Source organism: Silene latifolia, chromosome X (genome assembly GCF_048544455.1).
Source record: "Silene latifolia isolate original U9 population chromosome X, ASM4854445v1, whole genome shotgun sequence".
NCBI lineage: Eukaryota > Viridiplantae > Streptophyta > Magnoliopsida > Caryophyllales > Caryophyllaceae > Silene > Silene latifolia.
The window spans coordinates 18,574,770-18,597,422 of record NC_133537.1 but is presented as its reverse complement, the minus strand read 5'-3'; the positions used below and the strand labels follow the sequence as shown (position 1 = coordinate 18,597,422).

Here is a 22,653-nt window from a genome sequence, read left to right as displayed (position 1 = left end):
TCAATTCTTTGCTAGTGTCTCAATTAAGAAAGGAGTCTTGCATGCGGTTGTTAATGGCGTGGATGTGACGGTCTCTGTTTCGGATTTTTGCTCTGCTTTTTCGGTTCCCGATGAAGGAATTGAATTAAATACGAGTCTTGAGTGGTCTAATGTTGTGAGTGAAAAGGAGTTGTTGGTAAAGAAGTATTTTGAGGAGATGACGGAGGGAGGTAATATCGTGGTTCGTCCTCTCTCGGCAAAAATCAAGTTCCTCTTGAACTTTTTGTGGAACACAGTGGTGCCGAGGAGAGGAAGCCGTGATAAGGTGTCGAGTTATGAAGCTATAATGGTTTATTCTTGGTTGGAAGGTCAGAAGGTGAATTTGGGTAGTGTTGTCTTGCACCGTATAATTCAGACAAGTCTTACGGTAACTAAGGAGAAGTTGAGCACCACAATCGATTTGCCATATGGTATGTGGATATCTCGATTGTTGGAAATAAAACGAGTAGTGGGGCCTGATGGCCTACGGTGTTAGTGCGCGGGACTGTATGTGTGACAAGTTGATCAAGTTAATGGGTCTTGTTGTTGATGGACCCGAGTTGCTTCTTGCAAAAGATGTTGAGAAAACCCCGGTGGATTCGGGTTTGGGAGCTATCGAGTCAAAGTTGGAGGGGTTTATGAGTGGCTTAATGGAGAAATTCGAGGAGCATTCGACTAATTTGGCTACGGTGTTGTCACGGGTTGGACCATCTCGGTCTTTAGACTCGGGCTTGGATGCTACTCGGGTGTACTCTTGGATGGAGGAAGTAGACAAAAGGTTAGCGGGTTTTGAGAGGGAGTTGAAGGCAATTCGTGGGGAAGTGTTCCCGCACGGTGATCGTCTCACCTTCCTTACGAGTCAGGGTGGAGCTTTGGTAATGCACGGGAAAGCCATGGCGGGTGATCAAGCTCTTACGTTGGAGGCCACAAAAGCTCTTTCCTTGAAAGTGCTTAACTTTGAGAGGAGCATTGGTACACTTTCTCAGCTGGTTCGAAGCTCGTTTGACCGTCTTGATGCCTTAGAGCATCGTACTAGGCCCGACTACGTAAACCCGTATAAGACCCGTAACATTTGATCTCCCTGCCTTACCATAATTAGCCCTTACCTTAATTAGCTTTCTTTTTATTTCTTTTAATGGTGTGTTAAGCAAACTTCTTATTCGGCCCATTTTGGCAATGCGCTTGTGGTTATGGCCCAAGTGTTTCATTAGACATGTGTTCATTCGGCCCATTTTGGCTTTAAACATGTTTAATTCTTCGTTTGTATGCTAATTATCTTTTGGATGCTTATAGTTTTTGCATGTTATTACTATTTCCTATGACGTTTTATCTCTTGTCTCGTCTTATATTATTCTAGTCATTTTTTATTTGTTCTTAGCTTTTCGATGATGTCAAGAAGGGGAAAGAACGTCTATAGTAAGCATCTACCTAAGCTTGCTCCTTGTCAAGACCAATTGTCTCTTAAAGTCCTTAAAGTTTCGGTTTTTGAAGAATCGTTTGGATCTTGCGTTAATCTTTATTATCAAGATAACGGTATTATATTGAGGGGGAACTACACAATTAGTCACAAATGTTAGGAGGCTTGCCATCATCAAAAAGGGGGAATTTGTTGAACCATATAGCTTATATGTTTATGTTTTGATGATGTCAAGGTGATTTACTTTCTATATACTTGTTGCTTGTAATCGTTTGTTAAGTGCTTTAGGATTAACCTATTACGAGCTACATAGAAGATTATGACAATTGCATGAAACGTTCAAGCCTTCAATCAAGATCAAACGGTTCGAGATCCATTCAAGTATTGTGTGAAGACGAAGTCCGTCTAAAGATTAATCAAGCTTGGATGATGACGTAGCCTGTACTCGAAGATCTTCTTGAAGATTACAATAGTATAGGTGATTATCTCGTAATGGTAATTAAGAATGAGTTTCTTGAATTGGTAAAGTTATAGCTTTGCAGTTATAACATTACTAGTAAAAGAGCTCAATGTTATAGCTCTCCTACTATAACATTGAGATGCTGAGTTTCTGTACACGACTTATAATTGTTTCGAAAATTGTTTTGTAATTGTTTAAAGTTTATTTTAAATGTTTTAATGAAAGTATTTATATATTAAAGCCCGGTTTAGTGAGGAGTCCGGTTTTATAGTAAACGTTAATTTGGTAGTCATGATGGATCAACTTATGAGTTGGACTTTGCTACTAATTAGGGTTTCTATATAGCCTCTCTTAAAACCTAAATTCTAATTATATGTTAAGACTAGGGTTTGCACGATTCACGAGCTTGTGGGCCGTGGTTTCTCGTGTTGCCTAGGGTATATTAGGTAAAGATTTTATTCTATAATAATATCTTTACATATCTTATATATCTTACTTAATATATTTATTTATGATTAAAGATATTCTTGTTTTAGGAAATCTTATCATAATCTTAGAATTTATAGTAAAGATAATAATTGGAAAGATTATATTCTATCTCTTTGAATATTCTTTATTATCTTTTGAGGGCTTTTAGGAAAGAGATAATAAGAAGATATGATTTGTTTCTATATCTTATTATTTCGGCTATTAGGGTTTGACAAAACCGTGTAGCCTACTCTTTCTCCTCCTATAAATACTTTGCTATTTACAACATCTAAAATAGAGACCTTAAGCATAAAAATTGATTTTAATTTTTACAAAGCAAACCGTGTATTTTAAGCAGAAAAACCGATTTGCTATTTTGAAAGGTCGTGTGTCATAAAACTCGCATACTCGTTCTTCATTTATCGTTATAGGATAATAGTGCTTAGTTGAATTCTCAACTTGTTCATTAACGTGAACCTTTGTTAGAATCATTAGTGCTTTCTTATTAGCGTAAGTTAGTCACTCGAGTATTTAACGATACTCATTGAGTTACAGCTAGAGTTAGTTGTACGAGTTGGGTTAGTAAATTTGTAATCCGTAGAAAGGTACTAAATTTATTAATCGAGAATAGTGGACGTAGGTTTCGACTTGTGAAACTGAACCACTTCAAAAACCGTGTGTCTCTTCGTTCTTTCGTTTGTTTCGTTTATTCTGTTTACTTTCATTAGTTGATTAGTTAAAGTTTAATCAATAAACTTTGAATAATCAATTACATACCCACAATCGAAAAAGCTTTAAAAAGTTGTAGGCTGTATCATACAATTGCCTCCCTAGAATAGTCCTTATTCTTTGCATTTGATTATTCTCTTTGTATGTATAAATAGATAGAAGTTGTAGGCTGTATCATACAATTCGAATGAATAACAATCTTACTCAATATTCAACCCTACTCATCTTTTAATATGGTATCAGGGAGTTCATTCTAACACAGCCGTCTTCTTCTTTTCAAAAAAAAAAAAAAACAACAACAAAACCTAAGGATGACAGATCTTGATACACAGATCGTTCATTCCTCTACCGATTCTTCTTCATCTAATACCGTTCAACTCGAGAATACCGGAACCAAAATCACTCTCATCACTTTCAATGGAAGCAACTACGATGAATGGTCCCGATCCTTTCATCTAGCGCTTCTTGCGAAGGGGAAACTAGGCTATATTACTGGAACTATAACACCACCGAAAGCAACCGATGCAAAATTCGAAGCCTGGCAGTCTACCAACGCACTGGTGACTCTATGGCTATACAACTCGATCGACTCCAAACTACAAAAACAAATCTCATATCGTCCTCAGGCCAAGCAGATCTGGGACGAAATCAAAAATCGATTCTGCCAAACGAATGAAGCCCGAGTATACAAATTACACGCTGACCTTATGGCGTGCCGCCAAGGCCCAACAGAGTCTTTGATGAACTACTATGGGCGCATGATTCAACTATGGGATGAGCTTCTCGAATCTGATCCGCTTCCTACTTGCTCGTGTGATCCCTGCGCGTGCAACCTGGTAAGTCTTCTTGATACTCATCGAGAAAAGAAAAAGGTTAGAGAATTTTTAATGGGTCTCGACGATCGTTTTGATAACCCTCGATCTCAAATTCTTGCTATTCGCCCCCTCCCTAATTTGGATTTAATTTACAACCGTCTCTTACAAGACGAAGGTATGCGTAATTTATCCTCTGCCCGTCCTGAATCGAAACCCGATACAATGGTTTTTGCTGCCCGGGTTAATAACAGTAATCGACCAACTGGGGGAAGGGATTCAAATCATTCCTTTCAGCAGAATTCGAATTCCACTCGTGACCAAAACCGACCCTTTTGTATTGCTTGCAAAAAGACTGGTCATTTCTTCAAACTATGCTATCGTGTGACGGGTAATTTCCCTGAATGGTGGGGCGATCGTCCCCGCGATCGTATCTACATCAACCCGAATGATACCGACCTAAGTAATGCAGTGTTCGTCCCCGATGTTGAGGGACGGGTTCGTTGGGAACGCTTAAAGAAACAGGGGGCGGGCGCAGGAACGAAACAGGGTCCGAATACTGGAACCGCGCCGAATCCGGGCGCTGCTACTGCTGGACACGGTTCTTTCGCAGGTACTGTCAATGCTTCCGCTTCCGTATCGAACTTTGACAAAATTGATCTCAACAACATGACTCCTCAAGAACTTGAGGAGCTAAATACAATGTGGCAGAACCATCAAGGAACTCTCAAAACCGACTCTATCAGTGGTAAATTCTCTCCCTTATATTGGATAATTGATACGGGTGCGTCAAACCATATGTCTAGTTGCTTATCTATTTTTTCGAATTTACGAACAATCTCTCCTCTGTCCGTAGGACTGCCGAATGGTGAGGTTACCATTGCCACTCAAAGTGGTGATATCCATTTGTCATCTCGTCTTACTTTACACGATGTCTTATATGTTGCCAATTTACGTTGTCATTTAATCTCTGTTTCCAAACTTCTACTTGACACATCGTTAACTATACAATTTTCTTCTAAATTTTGCGTCATACAGGACCGTTCCTCGAAGACGGTGATTGGTGCGGGTGAGGAATGCGAGGGACTATACCTTCTCAAGGATGTTCGTACTCCAGTAGCACAAATAAACACCGTCTCAACACCGGATACAATGGAACTTTGGCACCGTCGTTTGGGTCATCCAGCTTCGAGTATTTCCCGTTTTTTGCCTTTTATTTCAAATAAACATTTGAACTCTAATTTTCATAGCAAACATTGCGATATTTGTCTTCGTGCAAAACAAACACGAGAACCATTTTTTCCAAGCCTAAGTATTGCATCTAATATTTTCGATTTAATTCATTGTGATTTATGGGGGCCTTACTCCGAAAACGCCTCTTGTGGATCCCGTTTTTTCTTAACTATTGTTGATGATTTTTCCCGTTCCACTTGGGTATATCTCCTTCGACACAAAAGTGACACACGTAAAACTTTGTTAAATTTTTTCTCCCTTGTGGAACGACAATTTAATAGAAAAATAAAAACCGTACGGAGTGACAACGGAACGGAATTTTCTTGCCTTGAAATTTTTTTTAACGAAAATGGCATTATTTATCAATCATCGATGGTCGACACACCCCAACAAAATGGTCGTGTGGAACGAAAACACCGCCATATTTTAAATGTGGCCCGAGCTCTTCTTTTTCAAGCTAACTTACCCATAATTTTTTGGGGCGAAACTATTTTGGGTGCCGTCTATCTTATTAATCGGACTCCATCAATGATTCACAAAGGCAAAACCCCGTATGAAATTCTTTTTCAAAAACCGCCTCCCACTAATCACATTCGCATCTTCGGGTGCTTATGTTATGCCAAAAACATTAATCGGTCTCGAGACAAATTTGCATCTCGAAGTCGAAAATGTGTTTTTCTAGGATATCCGTTTGGCAAAAAGGGGTGGAAAGTATACGATATTGAAACCGGCACCTATTTTAATTCCCGAGACGTCGTTTTCATCGAGCATGAATTTCCTTATTTTAATCAAACAAATAAAACTACTTCAACACCATCCTATTCGTTTTTAAATGACACAAATGACTCTGTTAGTCATGACATCCCCGAACAGAGCCCAAACGACTCCAGCTCCCCACAAACACCAGCAACAGACATGCCCACCATCGAACCCCAGCCAACCCCAACACCCGATGCTCACGAACCCCCCGACACAACCCAATCCTCATCACCACCTACCGAACAACCAACCTCCGCTTCCGCACACGACACCACAAACACCGCTGCTCAAAATACACCCGAAACCCACGAAACCCCTGCCTCCACTCAAAACCCAGACACCCCCTCCACAACAACCAAAGTCCCCACTACCATGGGCAAAGGCCATCGCACAAAGTTTCCCAATTCTCGCCTTTCCGGATACGAACAGCCCCCGATCAGTCCCTCCACTCACGCCGCATCAGCACCGTCTCAAGGTACGAAATACCCCATCTCTCATGTTGTTACTTATAATAAGTTTTCACACAAACATCGTGCTTTTCTATCGGCCGTGACTAAAAATCACGAGCCTACGAGTTTTAAAGAGGCCGTGCAGGTTGCTCAATGGAGGGATGCCATGAAGTCCGAAATTGAAGCTCTCGAAAGGAACAAGACGTGGACACTTGAAACCCTTCCGCCGAACAAGAAGGCTATTGCATCCAAATGGGTATATAAAATTAAGTACAACGCTGATGGAACAATCGAAAGGCATAAGGCTCGGCTCGTTGTTATGGGAAACAGACAAGTAGAAGGAATCGACTATAATGAAACATTTGCTCCCACCATTAAACTCGTTACTGTCCGTACTCTACTTGTCGTTGCCGCCTCCAAAAATTGGGATCTCCAACAAATGGATGTCCACAACGCTTTTTTACACGGTGAACTTCACGAAGAGGTATACATGAAACTACCTCCGGGCTACGATTCACGCACGGACGGGAAAGTATGTAGACTTCAAAAGTCACTATATGGCCTTCGACAAGCTCCGAGGTGTTGGTACACAAAACTAGCATCCGCCTTAAAAACATACGGCTTCCGACAAAACGCTTATGATCATTCCCTGTTCTCATTCCGACAGGCTGAAACTGAGGTACACATACTCATTTACGTTGATGACCTTGTTATTTGCGGGAACAATTCGGCCAAAATTCGAGAATTTAAAAGCTATTTAAATAAGTGTTTTCATATGAAAGACCTCGGAGCCCTTAAATATTTTTTGGGTCTAGAAATTGCTCGAAATAAAACCGGATTATTTATTTCGCAAAGGAAATACGCCCTCGATATTTTAACAGAGTCCGGACTCCTCGGTTCTCGGCCCGCATCTATCCCCATGGAACCCAATCATCACCTCGGGATTTCCACGTCCGACTTGCTCCACGACCCACAACCGTATCGACGTCTTATAGGGCGCCTGGTATATCTAACAATCACAAGGCCCGAATTGATATACTCCGTCCACATTCTAGCCCAGTTCATGCACGCTCCCCGACTCAATCACTGGAACGCCGCATTGAATGTCGTGCGCTATCTCAAAAATCAACCCGGACAAGGGCTTTTATACAGCAGCAACAATCCATTAACTTTGCACGCATATTGCGATGCCAGCTACGCCTCGTGTCCTAATACACGCCGGTCCATATCCGCTTACCTGGTTTTCTTGGGTAGCTCTCCTATTTCTTGGAAAACCAAGAAACAGAATACAGTATCCTTGTCCTCCGCCGAAGCAGAATACCGCGCCATGGCTTTCACGGTATGCGAATTAAAATGGTTGAACGGGTTACTTTCATCACTTGGCATTACTTAAAAAGCCCCTATCGACCTACATTGTGACAATGACTCGGCTCTACACATTACACGCAATCCCGTTTTTCACGAACGTACCAAACATATTGAAGTGGATTGCCATTTTATCCGCGATGAGTACACTAAAGGCTTCATTCACCCGACTTACATCCACACAAAGAGTCAACTCGCAGATATCTTTACCAAAGCTCTCGGCCGGACATCATTCGAAGAACTTCTTTCCAAGTTGGGCGTCTCAACTCTACACACTCCAACTTGAGGGGGGGTAATACACGGAATATATCGGTGCTCAAATCAAGCGATATAGCTGTTACAAATCATGTAAATATAGGCAATGAATAATTGCCTCCCTAGAATAGTCCTTATTCTTTGCATTTGATTATTCTCTTTGTATGTATAAATAGATAGAAGTTGTAGGCTGTATCACACAATTCGAATGAATAACAATCTTACTCAATATTCAACCCTACTCATCTTTTAATATGTCAGTCAATTGTTTTTTTTTTATTTTAGGAATGAATGTCTTTGATGGGCAATTTGATCATCTACACTCAATTTGGTCCATTTGCCATCTAATAATTGAATCCTCTTTTCTTGGTCTTTGTTACAAAACCAAAGATAAACAATTGACCAGGACGGGGGAATAATTGTTTAATATCCTAATCAGTAGCTTACTAGAACAATTATCTTTCATACAAAACTTACTACTCTTCTACTCTTCATTTGCGGCTATTTACCAATCTCTCTTAAAATATACTCGTATGAGATATAAACTTGATGGTCTCAAGTTAAACCTCGCAAGTGCACGATTTTATCGTTGTACACTTTAAAGGGTCGATCCCACAAGGAGTAGGTGGAGTACTAATCGTTCTAATTCACCGGTTTAGCTAAGTCGAAAAATAACAAAGAGGATGGTAACAAACTAGCACATAAACTAACAAATTTAAACACTATAAGCTAGACTAGATAAGAACAAGCTAAAAGATAAAGGATAGATCAAATAAAGAGAAGGACTAGAACTCGGTTCTCCCACAAGTATAAGTAATTCCACATACTAATCGTCTTGGCTAATCAAAAGGGGTAGAAAGGTGAGGGGGAGATGGCTCTAATTCGCCTAGAACCTCCCTTCCGGTCTCGCAATAGGACACTAGCAACTCCGACTAACCCCCCTCCCGGGTTCGAAAGCCGGTCTCCCCAACTCAAAACCCGACAACCCCCAAGAACATGCATTTTCCCAAGGAGGTCAAGTAAATGGTCAAGGTCATTAAGCCCTCATCATATTCCGGGTCATCCCACTCCCCCTTCCGGAGGTCAATTTCAAACGCTAGCCTAGAGGCACCCTCCCTCGGTTCTCCCTTCCGGTCTCAACCTTAGTTGGTGACAAGGTCAAATTTCGGGTATCCAACTAACAACCTAACCAACTTCCGTTGGTGGACAAGGGTCACAAGTTGACACTACCCAAAACCCAAACCTTAAGCATGCAAATTCCTCTAAACTACCCTCACCAATTTCCCCCACAAATTAGCCTTAATGATAATTAGTTAGTGAAATTACCCATATCGGGTCAAACCGAGTCCTAGAAGGAGACTACTCACTAAGCATGTTTTTAGAGGCAAAGAAAACAACAAAGATAGAGTCTTTAAGCATAAACATGGTGATAGGATGAATTTTACTTATAAACATGCAACAACCCAACAATAATTATGAAGAAAGATGATTTTAATCTAGTAGCAAGGATGAACAAACTAAAAGACACAATCTTTAACAAAATCAACTCAAAGATTAAGTCTTTGAGGACAACTAACCCAAGATAAACAAAGGAGAGAGAAATAATGAAAAGATGAACAAAGAAAACATAAACAATGGTGAAACAACAAAAATCAAACAACAAGGATGCAATTTTACCAACAACAATCAAACAAACTAGAAGGAAAAACAAATGTAAACAAATGAAAATAGGGAGAGAAATAATACCAATCAAGTAGTAAGAAAGGAATTAGGATAGAAAATTAAAGAAGGAGGAACCTTCAATTATTCTTACAACCCAACTCCAATTACTAATTAATTGAAGAACTAGTCTAATTAAGGAATGATTAGCAAAGTAATTAACAAAGTTTGAAACTTGGAAGAGGAAATAATTCAGATCTAGGGTTGTGTGTCAAAACACCGATTTTTGGGGGTATTTATAGTGTCCTCATACTTAAGTTGTAAAAAGGGGAATTAAGACAAAACACGGGTAGCAGCGACCGCCAGCCGGTCGACCGGCGGCCGGCTGCCCATCCGGCGCCGAGGAATCTCTATTTTTGAAGCTTGAGAATGCATTGTGACGTCCCGCCGGTTGGGCGGCGGCCGGCTACCCGGCTCAGGGTCATGCTCCGTCTTTCCCTCCTCATTCTTCTTTGCTATCTTCCTCTTGTGCCTTGTTTCTTCCCAAATTTCCTCTAGCTAGCTCAATTACCTACAATAGAGCACCGGAATCGATAGTAGCGGGAATATGGAGCAAAAAGCAAGAAAAAGGCCTAAGATCGTGCCTAAGTAGTCCAAAAGATTAGCAAAAGAAAGGGTAAAAAGGGGCCGAATGTTCATTCATCAAATCTCCCCACACTTAGTCCTTACTCGTCCCCGAGTAAGTCCTCAACCGACGTACAAGGCACTACCAAGATAAATACGGTGAGTGGGTGCACAATATAAGCGTCACTCAACTAAGCTACTAACTAAGCCGATCGAGTATTAGCGCACTCAACGCCCCTTCAACTCACAATTTGACACTCATGAGGGAAGAGTGCCTATTGCAAGGCAAGTTGGGTCTTGCTACAAAATGGCGATGCATCTATCATGAAAGCACGGATCAAGCAATAGAATACATCTCAAAAATGGTCCACTTTCCTCATCTAAGTGGCCGGATTTTTTTTTTTCAAGCAATGAAACACGGTTTTGGTCGGGAGTACCGTCTCAGAAGTGCCAATTGAGGTGCCAACCCCCTAAGCATGACTCAAGCTACCCTAATGTGACCAATGCCCAAGAAACGAATTCAAGAGCGGGGTGAGGGGAAGAGGGCAAGTCCGCCGAGATTTACTAGACCGACACGAGATTCAACCCAAAGACCCGTGACTAAAGGGACCTAGGCAACGACATCCTCACGGTTTTCGCTCGTCGCTCATTGAAAGAACAAGGTGATTTATGTGACGAAAAGTAACCGAAATCACTCTCCTAGCTCGACTTGCGAAAACGTGCCCGCAATCTAATGTGTAAGACCGTCCTATGTCAAATGAAATGCAAACAAAGATAAAAATGCATACAATATGAAGCAAAGGGTTGTAACGGGGCTAAGGAGAAGGTCGAAACGGGATTGGTGCAAGCACCGTTTGGATAAGTGGAGCTCAAATCAAGAATCATCGACTCATCTAAACCCATTTCTTATTGCAACATATGAGACACGTCTATGCCCTAACATAGCATGGATCACCAAAACTACGCAAAAATTGCATAAACCCAACTCAAATTGGAAAAACTCAAAAGTACTCCTCTTATTTCAACAAATGGTAACGTCTACACGCTAACAAAGACTCGGTTTCCCAAGCCATGCAAAAAATGTGTAAACCCGACTCATTTTGGAAAAACATCAATATGACCCTTTATTTAGCAACGGCTTTTTCTACCCCGTTTAATGATGAGGAGGGGTGTTGCTTGCCTTTTTCTTTTCTTGACGATATATATATACAACACAAGTAACTCATTTTTTTGGATTTTTTCATGACCTTTTTCACTTTTCTATTTTTGTTTTTCATTTCCTTTTTCAAAACCTCTTATTTATTTACAACGCCAAATACACACCAAACTTTTGACCCGAGTGGACATTTACATTATCCACCATCATGACCCAATTCACCTCCTACAACACAACTACAAAACCGACCAATTCTTGATTAAGGAAGGGTGGTTATGGAATGTAGCTATTTTGGTGGGTTTGCCAAATGAGTAGGCTAAGGCTCAAGGGGGTGAATCAAAAAGGGAAATAATGGAAGGGAGAAAACAAGGCTATTTGGCTATGTGAGGCTCATAAAAACTGATTTTTGCTTCATATCATGTGCACAAAAATGTAATGCAATTTCATAGTCTAAGGATGCAATGACACACTTGTGCGTCTAGATGTGACACGCCTTGCGAGGAGGCCTACTCTCAAACCTAAATGAGGGCGGGGTACGAATGTACCCACCCTAGGAGGCTCTACCTTTACCTTTGAGTAGCTAAGTCGAGCCTTAGGTCTAGTCTACGGTCCTAGGTCTCACAAGATCGGTCTAAACTCATTGGTCAAGCCCGCTTCCCTAGGCTAACTAAGAGGTCACGGGTGCGAGTCACGGGAAGGGGAAAGGCACAATTGGACATATAGATCATCATGGGGGTACTTGGTTCCCTTCCTCGACCATGCTTATGCAAAACATTTACATACTAAGTGCAACTAAGTCTAACAACAACACATATGCACATGTGACAAAATGCATGCGGAAATTTAAACAAACATGAAACGAAACGTGCAACAAGTTGGCTAATCCTAGCAACACATCAACACCAACCATCCAAAGTTCCCCAAAGGAACATCCAAGGCACAAAAATCTCATCCTCCTCCATATTATACAACAATATAAAAAGAGAGAGAATGGAAAAAGAAGAAAGAGATAAGAACGTCTATACCAAGCGGTCTTCTAGTCTCCTTTTTGCCTTGGAAAGTCAATGTACCTATGCCACTTTGTTAGCCAACACATGTATATACAATGCAATATTTTTTTTTGAAATTTTGAGACTTTTCAAATTTTTAGTCATTTTTGAAATTTTTCTTGAATATTTACAAGTAAATATATACAAATATTAACAATATGCACAAAGTGGATATTTCCCTCCCCACACTTGAAATGTACATTGTCCTCAATGGACAAAAGCATAGGGAGTGAATAAGAAAAGAAAGGAACATATTTTTTTTTTTGATTTTTTTTTTTTTTGATTTTGCAAAGGGAAAATAACATATTTTTGTGATTTTTGGTTTTGAAAAATTAAAAAGACATATTTTTGTTGATTGTTTTATATAAGAACTCCCTCCCCACACTTATTTATTTACATCACTTCCAAATGGAAATAAATGTGTGGAGGGAATTCAAATTAAAAGACATGTTTTTGGTTTTTTTTTTTTAGGCCCTCCCCACACTTATTTATAGACATGGGAGGGCAATTTAGTGAAATAAAATAACATGTTTTTGGTGGTTTTAGTCATTTTTCAAATTTTTAGTTGGTTTTTATTTTGATGATGCAATGCATGCGATATTTAAATGACAATGCAAGTTATGCTAAGTGAATGCAATTGCTAAATGTGGCAATATATTACAAATTTAAAATCTAATGCAACTCTATATGAATGCAGCTAAATGAATTATCAACTAAATGCATGCGAAAAATTAAACGTGAATGAAAGAATTTGGATAAAAGGGAGAGATCATACTTGTCATTTTGGATTTTCAAACGGGAGCATAAGCCTTATGATGGTGCAAGGCTAGGAACTTCCAAGAGCCACTCTACTCTTCCAACAAAAAATATTACCAATCTTCAAGAAATGGAGAGATGAAATACTAACAAAGGGTCATTGAACGAGATGCATAGGAAGCCACCATTGCCAAGAGCTCACATTTGAAAGTACCCTCTCCACTTCACCAACTCAATTCTCAAAATCAATTTCATCATCCAAATTGAAATCATCATTACCCGCGTCACGAATAACATCATCATCGGTACTCAAATTCCATCCTCCTCCGGACCCCGACGCCCCCGCGTCACCATGAAATGAAGGAGCCACTCCACTATACCACGTGCCACTCTCATGATGAACCACGGGAGTAGGAAAGGCCGGGTTACCGAAGTAATCCGATTGCATGTGGAACCCTCCACGAATAGTCGGCGCGGTGTATCCGTGGGTGGGCCATTGGAAGTAATCCGGGTGCGGCCCATCCCTCGTGACAAACCCGCGTCGGGCATAATCATCATAAATGGGGTAGTTCCCTACTCCTTGGTTATAGTAGATATGGTCAAGCCTTTGGTTCACCGCGTCAAACCGAGTATTCATTTCACTCTTCATTTCACCCAACGCCAAGTTTAAGTTGTCAAAGTACCCTACCAAAGTTGGGTCAAGGGGAGGGTGTTGATAGCTCGGTTGTTGAGACGTGGAAGGCATAGAGTGAGTGTCAAATTGTTGCGGCAAAGAGGTAAAAGTGGATGGGTGGGACTCCGAGGTCGGGCCATGGCGTTCTCGCCGAGAAAGTGTTTGGCGGGCACCCCCGGTGTGGTCACGCTCATGCACCGTGAGGAGGTAACTAGCTTGGTCTTGCTTGATAGTTGTTTCCTTAGTGTTTGGAAGGACAATTGAATCCTTGTCATCGATTTGCCAATATTCACGATTATCGGCGGGGTCAACTTTAAACCATTCTAAAGAGTGAGTCAAGTAAAATTTTGATAAGACATTTGGTTCTTGAACCGGGTTGTACAAAGACTCGTCAAACCCACCAATATCCTTGGCCAATTGGGTAATCATCCCACCCACAAATATTCCCACACTTTGATCCGGGAAATTAGCCAATTTCCGAAGGTGTAGCACAAAGTGGTGAGCAATGTTAATTTGAAACGGCTTGGGCTTTTGAAAAAGGTAAGAGCCAAGAATATTTAGTTCATCGGTCCTTACGGACCACGGCTCACTCCTAGCAAAGATGGTCCACCCCATAAATCGATGCCAAACCCTTATAGCCGGAAAATGAATAGAGTTGGCACTCCTTTTTCCCACCGTGGGATCGGGCTTACCTGAAATAGCCTCCCAAACCCTTGAGTGATGAAAGTCGGCGGGTTCCCTATAAGAGTCCATGTAATTCAACCCAAAAGCTTTCCCAAACCTCTTCAAGTTCATAGTATGGTTTCGGTTCATAAGACGGAACCTAATTTCAACAATTTCCCCGGTGCTTCTCCTTTTATCCACTTGAAGCGAGCTCAAAAATTCCCAAGTAAGGCAAGGGTAAGTCAATCGCTTAAGGGTGTACAAGAATCCCATTCCAACCCCTCTAAACAATTTCTTGGCATCGGTATCTATCCCTAAATCCTTCATGGTTTGGCTACAAATAAATTTAGTAGCATGAATGGGACGATTTTTGAATAAGAGGAACTTACATTTTTGAGCTCCGGATGCTAAGACAAGATTAGGGAAGTCGGGATCCGGCGAGGTATCCGTCACTTGTGCTACCCCGAATTGAGCCGACTCCTCAATGGCCCTAGCCGTGTCCGCCCTTGTCCTTTTGGATGCCATCTTCAAGTAAGTGGGAAAGGTGAAGTATTTGTGTGGGTTGATTTGGGGAATTAGAGAGGATTTTATGTTGAGGGAATGTAGAGAGAGAGAGTGAATTTTAGAGAGTGGAGGGAAAAAGGGTGGGTAAAAGAATATAAAGGGGGCGGAAAAGAGGCTGCGAGCCGGCTGCGAGCCGGCTGGGTACCGGCTGCTGGTCGCCCGGCTCTCGGTCATGCAGGTTATTTCTCAAAAATCAATTTTTTTGTGTCAAAATTGATATGTCTCGGCGCCGGTCAGCCGACCGGCCGCCGGTCAGCCAGCCCAGGGTCATTTTTGCTTCAATTTTTCATTTTTCGACTCACAAAATTCGAAACGCCTCGGCGCCGGTCAGCCGACCGGCCGCCGGCCCTCCTTCCCAATGTCAGGCTTCCAAAATGGATCAAATGACGACTAACTACCAAAAATGCAAGCTATATACAAATTCCATGGGTTGCCTCCCATGTAGCGCCCTTGTTTTACGTCGTAGGCTCGACCAAGTAAACAAGCCAACAATTTTCATGTTAAGGACGAAAAAATATCTTAATTCACTAGACAGGTATCAAGGATCTTCATTTCCTTTTGGACGGGATTGCCAACGTGATAATGCTTTAATCTTTGACCGTTTACTTTAAAAGTTCGGTCTCCTTGGCTTATTTCAACCGCTCCATGAGGGAAAGATCGGACAACGGTGAAGGGTCCGGTCCACTTCGACCTCAATTTTCCGGAAAAGAACTTCAAACGGGTATCATATAGAAGAACCAACTCACCCTCCTTGAACTCTCTTCTAATTATACACTTGTCATGAAATCTCTTCGTCCTTTCTTTGTACAATTTGGCATTCTCATAGGCTTCTAGCCTAAATTCTTCCAATTCATTCAAGTCAAGAAGTCTCTTCTCACCGGCCGTTTTCAAGTCATAGTTGAGATGCTTGATGGCCCAATATGCCTTGTGTTCAAGTTCAACCGGCAAATGACAAGCCTTGCCATACACCAATCGGAATGGTGAGGTACCGATCGGTGTTTTGAAGGCCGTCCGGTAAGCCCACAAAGCATCATCAATTCTCAAGGACCAATCCTTTCTTGACTTGTTCACGGTTCTCTCAAGTATAGTCTTCAACTCTCGGTTGGAAATCTCGGCTTGCCCATTAGCTTGAGGATGGTAGGCAAGACTCTTCCTTTGTTGCACACCATACTTTTTCAACAAAGCTTCTAATGCTCTCTCTCCGAAATGAGTACCACGATCGCTAATGAGGACTCTCGGGACCCCAAACCTTGGAAAAATGATCTTTTGAAGTAGCTTGATCACTTCCTTAGCATCACAAGTCTTGGTCGGGATTGCCTCAACCCATTTGCTAACGTAGTCGACCGCCACAAGTATGTACTCATTTCCGAACGAGGATGGGAAGGGACCTTGATAATCTATCCCCCATACATCAAAAAGCTCAACCTCAAGCATGAAATTCATGGGCATTTCATGTTTCCTTGTGATGTTCCCGCTCCTTTGGCATTTGTCACATCCTTTAACATAAAAGGCAACGTCACGGAATAGAGAGGGCCAAAAGAAACCACATTGAAGTACTTTAGCGGCCGTCTTCTTGGAGCTTGCATGGCCACCACAAGGCATGTCATGGCAATGGCTCATTATGGAGGTAGCTTCCTCTCTTGGAACACACCTTCTTATCATTCCATCGGCACAAGACTTGTACAAACATGGGTTATCCCAATAATAATGTTTCACATCATGAAAGAACTTCTTTTTCTTGTGGTAGTCATAATCATGAGGAATTATCCCGGAGACCAAATAATTGACAATGTCCGCATACCACGGTGCTTCTCCCAAGCTTAGGGACAACAAGTGGTCATCGGGCAAATAATCATTGATAGGAAGCCCATTGTCAACATTGAGGTTGATTAGCCGGGATAGATGATCGGCCACCACATTTTCAACTCCTTTCTTGTCTCTAATCTCTATGTCAAACTCTTGGAGAAGTAGTATCCACCTAATCAATCGAGGCTTGGACTCCTTCTTGATGAGCAAGTGTCTCAAGGCAACATGATCGGTGAACACTATAACCTTAGCTCCCACCAAGTAGGTCCGGAACTTCTCCATAGCAAATACCACGGCCAAGAGCTCCTTTTCCGTTGTTGAGTAATTTGTTTGAGCATCATCTAGAGTTTTGCTTGCATAATGAATTGCATGCACCTTTCCATCCTTCCTTTGGCCTAAAACCGCGCCCAAGGCATGATCGCTCGCATCACACATTAACTCAAACGGCAAGCTCCAATCCGGAGGTTGTATAATTGGAGCACTTGTCAAGGCATCCTTCAACCTATTAAATGCATCAAGACACCGGTTAGAAAACAAGAAAGGGGTATCTTTGGCTAACAACTCGGTCAAGGGTCTCGCAATCTTAGAGAAGTCCTTGATGAAGCGGCGATAAAAACCCGCATGACCAAGGAAGCTTCTCACCCCCTTAACATTGGTGGGAGGTGGGAGACTAGCTATGACTTCTATCTTAGCCTTATCAACTTCAATTCCTCGGTTGGACACTATGTGTCCCAACACAACACCTTCTTGTACCATGAAATGGCACTTCTCCCAATTGAGTACAAGGTTAGACTCTTGACATTTACTCAAAACTTTCTCCAAATTCATCAAACAATTTTCAAAACTTTTCCCAACAACCGAGAAATCATCCATGAAAACTTCCATTTCTTGTTCAATGAAATCGGAGAAAATTGACATCATTGCTCTTTGAAAGGTAGAGGGAGCATTACATAGCCCAAACGGCATCCTCCTATATGCATAGGTGCCGAATGGGCAAGTAAAGGTGGTCTTCTCTTGGTCACTTGGATGGATAGGGATTTGGAAAAATCCCGAATAGCCATCCAAGAAGCAAAAATAGTTGTGTTGAGCCAATCTTTCTAGCATTTGATCCATGAACGGTAAGGGAAAGTGATCCTTCCGGGTGGATTTGTTCAACTTCCTATAGTCCACACACATTCTCCACCCGGTTACCGTCCTTGTAGGAATCAATTCATTCTTGTCATTTCGCACTACCGTCATGCCTCCTTTTTTAGGAACTACATGAACCGGGCTTACCCACCTACTATCGGAAATAGGGTAGATAATGTCGGTATCAAGTAGCTTGAGGACCTCTTTCCTCACAACCTCTTTCATTATAGGATTAAGCCTTCTTTGTGGCTCAATGGAGGACGCATCCTCGTTTTCAAGTAAAATTTTATGAGTGCACAGAGGGACTAATCCCCTTGAGGTCACCAATAGTGTACCCAAGGACACCCTTAAACCTCTTGAGCAAAGAAATTAGTTTTGAGGTTTGGGTGTCATCAAGTGCACTATTGATGATGACGGGAAAAGTGGAATCATCACCTAGAAATTCATATTTCAAAGAAGAGGGAAGAGGTTTAAGTTCAACCGTAGGAGGAGGCGTGGAACTCTCCTCCTTCTTACCGACTTCCAACACTTCAAACTTGGGAGCTTGTTCATGAATTGGAGCCGAATCCAACATCCATACATATGCAAGAGTCTCAACATCTTTGTCATCGACCTCATACCCACTAACAAGACAAGTCTCCAAAGGATCCATAGAGGAAGCTTTTGGGTCATGCTCCTCCATGGGATTCTCTAGAATGTCTACAATGCAACAAGTGTCACCTAGGGATGGAGCTTCCATGGACTTGTGGAGTTCAAATTCCACTCTATCTTCACCCACTTGTAGAGACAACTTGCCACTCTTTACATCGATCATAGCTCCACCGGTAGCAAGACAAGGTCGCCCCAAAATAATAGGCACATTGTAATCCTCGGGCATATCCATAACAAAGAAATCACATGGTATGACAAGCTTCCCAACAACCAAGAGTACATCTTCAATCACACCAATGGGAAATTTGACCGACCGATCGGCAAGTTGAAGTGAAACTCTAGTTGGCTTCAAATCTCCCAAATCAAGCCTCTTGAATATCGAAAGTGGCATGAGGCTCACACTAGCCCCCAAATCACACAATGCTCTTTTAATAGCCATCCCTTGGATAGAACAAGGGATTGAGAAACTACCCGGATCTTCTAACTTGTTTGGAAGCTTGTTGGTGTGAGTAAGAATAGCACTACATTCCTTAGAGAGGTTGATGGTTTGCACCTCTCCATTCTTCTTCTTCAAAGTGACAAGTTCCTTAAGAAACTTGCCATAAGATGGAATTTCGGTAATCATATCAAGGAAAGGAATAGTGACATTCATTCCCTTCAAGATCTCAACAAACTTCTCATATTTCTTTTCAAGCCTAGGCCTTGCAAGCCTTTGTGGAAAGGGTACCGGTGCTACATACTCCCTTGGTGGTGGAGTACATTCTTTGGCCTTAGTTGCTATAGGCTCATCTTGCTTTGGAGGATCAACCATCTCCACCTCCTTAGACTTCTCCACCACAATCTCATCTTCTTTCACAACTTCAACCGGGTGCTCTTTCACTACTTCATTAGTCACCCTCTTCCTCTTCCACTTAGGAGATTTCTCAACCTCCTCCAATTGTCTTCCGCTCCTCAAAAATACCGCATTCATCTCCCTTGGGTTAACCGTATTACCCGGAAATTTCCCCGGATTTTGAGCCAATTGACTCAATTGTTGAGAAATTTGGGCCACATGAGTTTCCGTAGCCTTTTGTGATGCCCGTATTTCATCATTCACCCGGTTTTGTGAGGCAATGTGGTTATCAAGCTTTGAGTCGGATTTTTGATTTGCAATAACCAATTGTTCAAAGGCTTGTTCCCAAGATGGTTTTTGAGGGGTTTGGAAGTTTTGGTTTTGTGGTTGGAAATTTTGGTTTTGTTGTTGATTGAAATTTTGTCCCTTGAAACCCCCAAAGGGTTGTTGTTGTGTGACAAATTGTTTCCCTTGGAAACCGGGTGGAATTTGTCTTTGGAATTGAGAGTTTTGATTGAACCTTTGTTGTTGTTGAGGTTGGGAAGTGGTGGGATTTTGAATGTTTTGTGAAGCATAAGATAAGAAAGGGTGAGTTCTTTTTCCATTGACAAATTGGTTGTTGTTATTATTGTTGAACCCTTGCCTTGCACTAGTTGATTCCCAAATCCCATTTACTTGCTCATAGCATTCCTCACCTAGGGGTGAAATCAAGGGACACCCAATGGGAGTATGCCCTTGTTCACCACACAACTCACAAGACAAGACTTGCCTCATATCGGAGCCTTTAGGTTTTGAATTTAGCAAAGCAACTTGTTGGGTGAGTTCATCTAGCATACCCTTACCTCCACATTCAAAACCGAATTAGAATCCTTGCTCTTGCCCTTCCTCATTTGCCTATCACTTCCCCATTCCATAGTTCTTGAGGCCATCTCCTCAATTAGTTCCTTTGCCGCTTTATGCCCCAAGATGTCTAAGGCACCTTTCCCCGATCCCGCATCCAATTAAAGCCTAAGGTCTTGAGTCAACCCTTTGTAGAAATTGTTCACTAGCTCGGCCTCGGAGATGCCATGGTGTGGGCATAACCGTTGGAGCTTCTTGTACCGTTCCCATGCCTCATATAAGGTCTCATCCTCTTCTTGAGTAAAGCCTTGTAATTCACTCTTGACTTTGGCCGTTCTTGAGGGTGGGAAATATTTGTTTAAAAATGCCGAAGCCAACTCATCCCATGTTTTGAAGGAATCCGGGTCACAATTCTTCAACCAATCCTTGGCCGAACCCCTAAGAGAACGGGGGAACAACCTAAGGCGAACCGCGTCATCGGAAACCCCATTTGACTTGTACATATCACAATTTTCAAGGAAATCATTTAGATGATCATTTGGGTTCTCCAAAGGACCTCCTCCAAATTGGTTGTCTTGAACAAGGTTGAGCAAGGCATTTTTAATCTCAAAGTTGTTAGCTTGAATTCTTGGCCTTTGGATGCTTGGATTGACTATGTGCTTAGGAGCCATAGTGTCTCTTATCGGAACCGGATCACCCATGGTGTTAGGCTCTTCTTCTAAAACCCCAAAAGGATTTTCAAACACTTCGGTAGCTTCTTGGTGATTAGCTTCTTCAATTGGTGGTATATCAAGTAAACCCCTTCTTCTTAGAGAATTAAGTCTTCTTGCCGTGGCTTCAATTTCGCGGTCAAGTTGATATATTGGTTGACCCCTTCTTCGTCGCCTACTCATGCAAAAGACCTAAGCACTTGAAAGAAAGGATTAGTAACAAAGGACTTAGTCTAAACTAGAACAAAAACGATTAATATCAAGCCGTACTCCCCGGCAACGGCGCCAAAAACTTGATGGTCTCAAGTTAAACCTCGCAAGTGCACGATTTTATCGTTGTACACTTTAAAGGGTCGATCCCACAAGGAGTAGGTGGAGTACTAATCGTTCTAATTCACCGGTTTAGCTAAGTCGAAAAATAACAAAGAGGATGGTAACAAACTAGCACATAAACTAACAAATTTAAACACTATAAGCTAGACTAGATAAGAACAAGCTAAAAGATAAAGGATAGATCAAATATAGAGAAGGACTAGAACTCGGTTCTCCCACAAGTATAAGTAATTCCACATACTAATCGTCTTGGCTAATCAAAAGGGGTAGAAAGGTGAGGGGGAGATGGCTCTAATTCGCCTAGAACCTCCCTTCCGGTCTCGCAATAGGACACTAGCAACTCCGACTAACCCCCTCCCGGGTTCGAAGCGGTCTCCCCCCAACTCAAAACCCGACAACCCCCAAGAACATGCATTTTCCCAAGGAGGTCAAGTAAATGGTCAAGGTCATTAAGCCCTCATCATATTCCGGGTCATCCCACTCCCTCTTCCGGAGGTCAATTTCAAACGCTAGCCTAGAGGCACCCTCCTCGGTTCTCCTTCCTGGTCTCAACCTTAGTTGGTGACAAGGTCAAATTTCGGGTATCCAACTAACAACCTAACCAACTTCCGTTGGTGGACAAGGGTCACAAGTTGACACTACACAAAACCCAAACCTTAAGCATGCAAATTCCTCTAAACTACCCTCACCAATTTCCCCCACAAATTAGCCTTAATGATAATTAGTTAGTGAAATTACCCATATCGGGTCAAACCGAGTCCTAGAAGGAGACTACTCACTAATCATGTTTTTAGAGGCAAAGAAAACAACAAAGATAGAGTCTTTAAGCATAAACATGGTGATAGGATGAATTTTACTTATAAACATGCAACAACCCAACAATAATTATGAAGAAAGATGATTTTAATCTAGTAGCAAGGATGAACAAACTAAAAGACACAATCTTTAACAAAATCAACTCAAAGATTAAGTCTTTGAGGACAACTAACCCAAGATAAACAAAGGAGAGAGAAATAAGGAAAAGATGAACAAAGAAAACATAAACAATGGTGAAACAACAAAAATCAAACAACAAGGATGCAATTTTACCAACAACAATCAAACAAACTAGAAGGAAAAACAAATGTAAACAAATGAAAATAGGGAGAGAAATAATACCAATCAAGTAGTAAGAAAGGAATTAGGATAGAAAATTAAAGAAGGAGGAACCTTCAATTCTTCTTACAACCCAACTCCAATTACTA

The 22,653-nt window shown here is 41.6% G+C and overlaps 1 protein-coding gene and 1 non-coding gene across 2 annotated transcripts; one reads left to right on the top strand and one right to left on the bottom strand.

Moving 5' to 3' along the window:
* Positions 1-18,329: 18,329 nt before the first annotated feature.
* LOC141616976 (uncharacterized) lies at positions 18,330-19,664 on the bottom strand. Its single transcript, XM_074434145.1, has one exon. It carries the CDS (start codon positions 19,662-19,664, stop codon positions 18,330-18,332), a length of 1,335 nt encoding a protein of 444 aa, XP_074290246.1.
* A 924-nt stretch (positions 19,665-20,588) lies between these two features.
* Positions 20,589-20,695, top strand: LOC141624779 (small nucleolar RNA R71). The gene has a single exon (XR_012534584.1). It is a non-coding gene; the product is annotated as a small nucleolar RNA R71 (small nucleolar RNA).
* The last annotated feature ends 1,958 nt before the right edge of the window (positions 20,696-22,653 follow it).

Excerpts from the sequence above, each read along its gene's own strand:
- LOC141616976 (XM_074434145.1), bottom strand. The coding sequence starts at position 19,664 with ATGAATGCGGTATTTTTGAGGAGCGGAAGACAATTGGAGGAGGTTGAG.